Consider the following 4735-nt stretch of genomic DNA (forward strand, 5'->3'; position numbering starts at 1 on the left):
TTTGACTTTAATTTACTGAATTTGAAATATAAGTCAATCTATCTTTCATCTAACAATCCGGATCAATTGAAGACACCAAAATCATCATTTTTTTTAAAGTAATCAATCTAACACATAAATTTTCTTGATGTTAGTGAGGTAATTATTGTTGAGATTTATATCATTTCCCTAGAATTATTGTTAGAAAATAAAGAACAATATTATGATTTGTATATAATGCTCCACCACCCTAATCCCCTAGCATCATGTTGAAGCCATGAGAGAGTCTGACTCAATGATCAAGTTGGTTAAAATATCAATGTACAAAGCACAATGGACATTATTTCTTGAGATAAAAACAAAACAAAACAAAAAAGACCATGACAATGTGCATTATTATGAGTGAAGCAAACCATAGTGCAAATTTCCAAAACCACTGAATGAGCAAAAAAAGACATTGACTTACATACCTAATCACATTGCTACAAACAAAGCTAACAGAACTACCCATAATCATATAGTGACTAATTAGATAATTTCATGTTACAACAAGTTGCTTGACATGATGAAAAGTCTCATCTTAAGATGAAAATTTTGCATGGGTTGGACCCTCCATGCACCTAAGCCCCTTGACATAGGGAGTGTCCTCTCCTCAATGATTGAGGTTTAAGAATAATGCATTTTGTTTGTGCTCTATGGTTGTGTCATTTAATTTTCTCCACAATATACCAATAAAACTTCCACAATTTCCTCTACTAGACTTTTGTAAGCATCTTATCTTGTCTCAATTCCAATGATTTAATAATAGGGCTACCCATTTTTATGAGACTCTCATGCAATAGATCGAGTTAAAAGAAAGTAAAAATATGTGTTCTTATTTTATAAGTAGGTTACTTTTTAGATTTAGACCCAATCGTATAATAATCTAATAATTTTATCATTGCATGAATGATTACTCTCTAAACAAATGATGTTGTTTTTCGATTTGAACCATGAGTACTTTTCATAGGATCTTATTTGAGCCAAGTAACTAAAATATGAACACCATAGTTTTACTTAACAAATATATAAGACAACTATAATCATATAGATTAGAAAATAACACCATGAGTTAGTCTACACATCAAATTTGATGGTGAATGAGATGAGATACCAATGTGCTATAAATATCAAAGCTTCATGTTATCTTTAAATTCTAATTGGAACATCCAAATTGCAAAATTTGCAAAGTTGTCTTGTACCTATAATGATATTATGGTTGTGAATTGACAGTTATTTAGTGGCATGTGTATGTTACTAGTTTCAACTTATTAAGGGGAGGGGGAAGATGTTGCTCTTGCCCACATGTTTGGCTTTGATTGGGTACTCATGATTTTCAACATGTGCAAGACACCAATCTCCAATATAGTGCTACCACCTTTTGCAATAGCTACAAAACTTATTGTGATGAAGACATATTAATATTTGATGGAATTTGCTGATTGCAATGTTTTTGTACTAGAAATGTTACTCTCTCACCTTTCAGAGTAAGGAACTAATTCTTTCGGGGATTCGTGGCTGTTCTTTCTAATAAATATTGCTCCCAGAAATTGAATTATCGATCTTGAGGATTTAGTAAATCCTTATATTACTAGATCAACGTCTTATTGGATTGTAACGTGATTTCAACATTTCAAACTAATAAACTTATCTCTACAATAATTACTTGATATTTTTTATATGCATATGCAAAAGTTTTAATTTGGGGTTACATCTTGTGTTTATCATACTCACACAAAAATATGATCAGATCACAATTACATCACAATAAGATCACAAATTAATATATTTTCAAAAGGCACATAGTGAATTTTGCTCCTACTTTTTCCTTCAAAGCTTAATGCATCTAACAAATCATTACAAAACCAAGGATTCAAATGAAACTATTTTGGATATTGATAGAGTAGTGAAATAAAATAGTACTTATGGTATTCACAATAGAAAACTGTGCTTAACATAAGATTTACAACCATGAACATGGTACAAACATAGTATACATATATCTATATATCACACTCTATATTGTGATTTTTTTTATACTTTCATGCACATAAAGTGAAAGAATAAGCAGAGACCAACTGAGCTTAACTTCTAACTACAGCCAAAAGCTACAAGCTGGTCCCTCAAAACCTCTCACTCAAAATTAACACCAAAAAAAGTTGGAAAAAAAAAAGTGCAGAGTAAAAATTCTGCTGCTGTAAACAACAGAGGAAGTGATTCCGGGGACATATCTGCAACAATCCCTCAGGTAAATCTCCCTCCTCAAGAAACCAATGCACACCAAATTGAAGAGCTATTGCTAAAACAAGCAGTCGCGTAACCAAAAATCGGGCCGCGTAACCAAAAATCGGGCCGCGACAGCTGTCATCAAGCTTGGTTCTTCAAATCGTTTGAATGTATGAATGTTCCATGAAAACCATATGGAACCCTTGATGGAAGGTTAATAGTAGCCTCCAACTTCAAATTCATAGCATTCACAATCTGAAGTTCTGATTTCCACTCCTTCTCATCATGCACAAATGTAAGAATATACCCATCATCTTCATTCTCTGAATTAGTATCTCTTGGAAGAAACATAGGCTCACCACCAAATCTTTGATCCCCATAGATATACTTTTTGACTTGTCCACTAAAAAGATCAACTTTTGCAAACCCTGAAACCTTAGGCCATGGCTCAGCAAGAGCCAAATAAGCAAATTGTGTCTTTCTACCAAGCTTGTTCCTATTCACCATACCAGCTTCAAGATTCACTTGTTCACTTTCATCAATTATTTCTCTCCTTTTTGACTTCCCTGTCTTTATATTAAGCCTTATCTCAGAAAGCACACTCTTCAAATTCTCATCACATTCATTGAATATTGAATCAGCTGGTGTCATGCAAGAACCAATCACTACAACCTCATCATTTTCCTTCTCTTCCCAAGCATTCCAAAGATGGAAGCAAAAACAATCTGGTGCTTCAATCCACTTAACCCCTTCACCATTAACACCATTCTTATCCAAAATCCCAAACCTTGAAACCTTCTCTTTATCATAAATAACCGGTGATCCTCCTCTTATCATTTCACTCAATTTAAACACAACTTGCTGATCTGGGATCACTACAAAATTCTCTGTGATTGCGAAATCATGAATCATAGTAGCTTCTTTCAAATCAATTTCTACATCAGGTGATTTAACACCATCTTTGTTGAAACTATAATACTTAAGATAAGGCTTTTGAATAACATCATAGCTTAAAGCATGAAGATCACCGGTTACTGGATCAACTTTTGGATGTGCAATCATTGTACTTTTGAGTTGTTCATCAAAATTGTAACGCCCAACAGTTTTCAAATCACCATTTTCAGTAACTCGAACATGGTAAGGTAAATCATCTTCTGACATAGCTAAAAGGTGATTGTTAAAGTAAACAAGACCAGCGTTTGCTACACCCATTCCATTGTTTCCATCAATGATTCCAAAGAGTCCACGAGCGTAGAAAAGAAGAAGCCTAGCTATTCCTGAATGACCATGGAGTTCACCTATGGCTTTAGGAAAAACCGGTTTTCCGAGTTCTTTTTCTTGAACCAAGCGTTCAGTTTCTGTGAACCGGCACGCGTAGCTGGCTGAACCGTCTTTGAACCGGACGGCATGAACCATTCCATCGCCGTCGAAGAGGTGGTGGCCGGCGGAAGGCTCGTGAAGAGGGTTGGCGCCGTTTCTAACATAAACGCCTTCAATGCATTTTGGGATTTTTCCGGTCACCGGGAGGGAGTGTTGGACGGGAGTTTCCGGTACCGGAGCGAAGTTTCCGGCGATTTGGACTCGTGGGTCGGCGGTTTTGGGAAGTGGGTGTTTGCGTTCGTGGGAGACTAAGGTTGTTTCGACAAAGTCTAAGGCTTTGGCTGCTACCTTTTGAACAAGGTTCCACTTTTTTTGAGGTTCTTGTTTTGGAGAGAGAATTTGTTGGTGGGTCTTGTTTTCCTTTGTTGGGGTGGTGCTAGTTTTTGTGTTTGTGTTTGTGATGGATGATGATGATGATGTTGTTGTTGTTGATGATGGTTTGTATTGTGTGGGGAAGTGGAATGTTTGAAGGGAACATGAGATGGTGTTTTTGTTGTTGGATTTTTTAGTATTGTTGGTGGACCTTTTCTTAAAGGAAAGAGAGGTTGTTGGATTTGAACTTAATGAGCCTAATTCTTTGAAAGATGATGATGGAACTTTTGTGTTAATCCATGTGTTTGATATTGTTGCTTGTGATGCCATGGTTCTCTATTTTGAAAAAGTGGAAATGGGTAAGTGTAGTTGTAACTTGAATTGTAGAGTTTGTGTGTTGTTTGAGTACAAGAGAATGAGAATTATTGGTTGGTTTTGAGAGGAAGAAAATATTGGTGTGTTTTGGGATTTGAGAGTTGTAAGTTTAGTGAATGTTTGTGAGAAAGTTTGAGGAGAGTGTGGAATGAGAGAAGGGATATATATAGTGGAAGATGGGGTAGAAGAATGAATATTCAACTATGACATGTTAGAGAAAACCACGTGTAGGATAAAGAAAAATAGGGAAAGGAGATTAATAAAAAAAGTAGAATGGCCAATAAGTGATGAAGACAAAGTGAGGTTGTATGCGGGACATAGATGCATAATACAATGCCACGATCCCCTATATTTCATTTTCTCTCCATAATACAAAAAAGGCTCATGTATATATGTGCCTAGGAATACTATGTGATAAACTAGG

The 4735-nt window shown here is 35.5% G+C and overlaps 1 protein-coding gene across 4 annotated transcripts; it reads right to left on the reverse strand.

Annotated features, from left to right (window-relative positions):
- LOC109334878 (9-cis-epoxycarotenoid dioxygenase NCED1, chloroplastic-like) lies at positions 1926-4464 on the reverse strand. 4 transcript variants are annotated; one of them, XM_019570865.1, is made up of 2 exons: positions 2383-4464; positions 1926-2327 (listed from the first exon to the last, which is right to left on the reverse strand). In XM_019570865.1, the coding sequence occupies exon 1, from the start codon at positions 4264-4266 to the stop codon at positions 2386-2388; it is 1881 nt and encodes a 626-aa protein (XP_019426410.1). In that variant the 5' UTR covers positions 4267-4464; the 3' UTR covers positions 1926-2327; positions 2383-2385. The 4 variants fall into 4 exon arrangements, with proteins under 4 accessions (XP_019426410.1, XP_019426411.1, XP_019426413.1 ...); XM_019570866.1 differs by having other exon boundaries at positions 1926-2303; positions 2382-4464; XM_019570868.1 differs by lacking the exon at positions 1926-2327 and having other exon boundaries at positions 2334-4012; positions 4052-4464.

The sequence above is a fragment of the Lupinus angustifolius genome, chromosome LG19 (assembly GCF_001865875.1).
Source record: "Lupinus angustifolius cultivar Tanjil chromosome LG19, LupAngTanjil_v1.0, whole genome shotgun sequence".
Classification (NCBI taxonomy): Eukaryota; Viridiplantae; Streptophyta; class Magnoliopsida; order Fabales; family Fabaceae; genus Lupinus; species Lupinus angustifolius.

What these genes read in the sequence shown, in the direction of transcription:
- LOC109334878 (XM_019570865.1), bottom strand. Translation starts at nt 4,266, where the DNA reads ATGGCATCACAAGCAACAATATCAAACACATGGATTAACACAAAAGTT.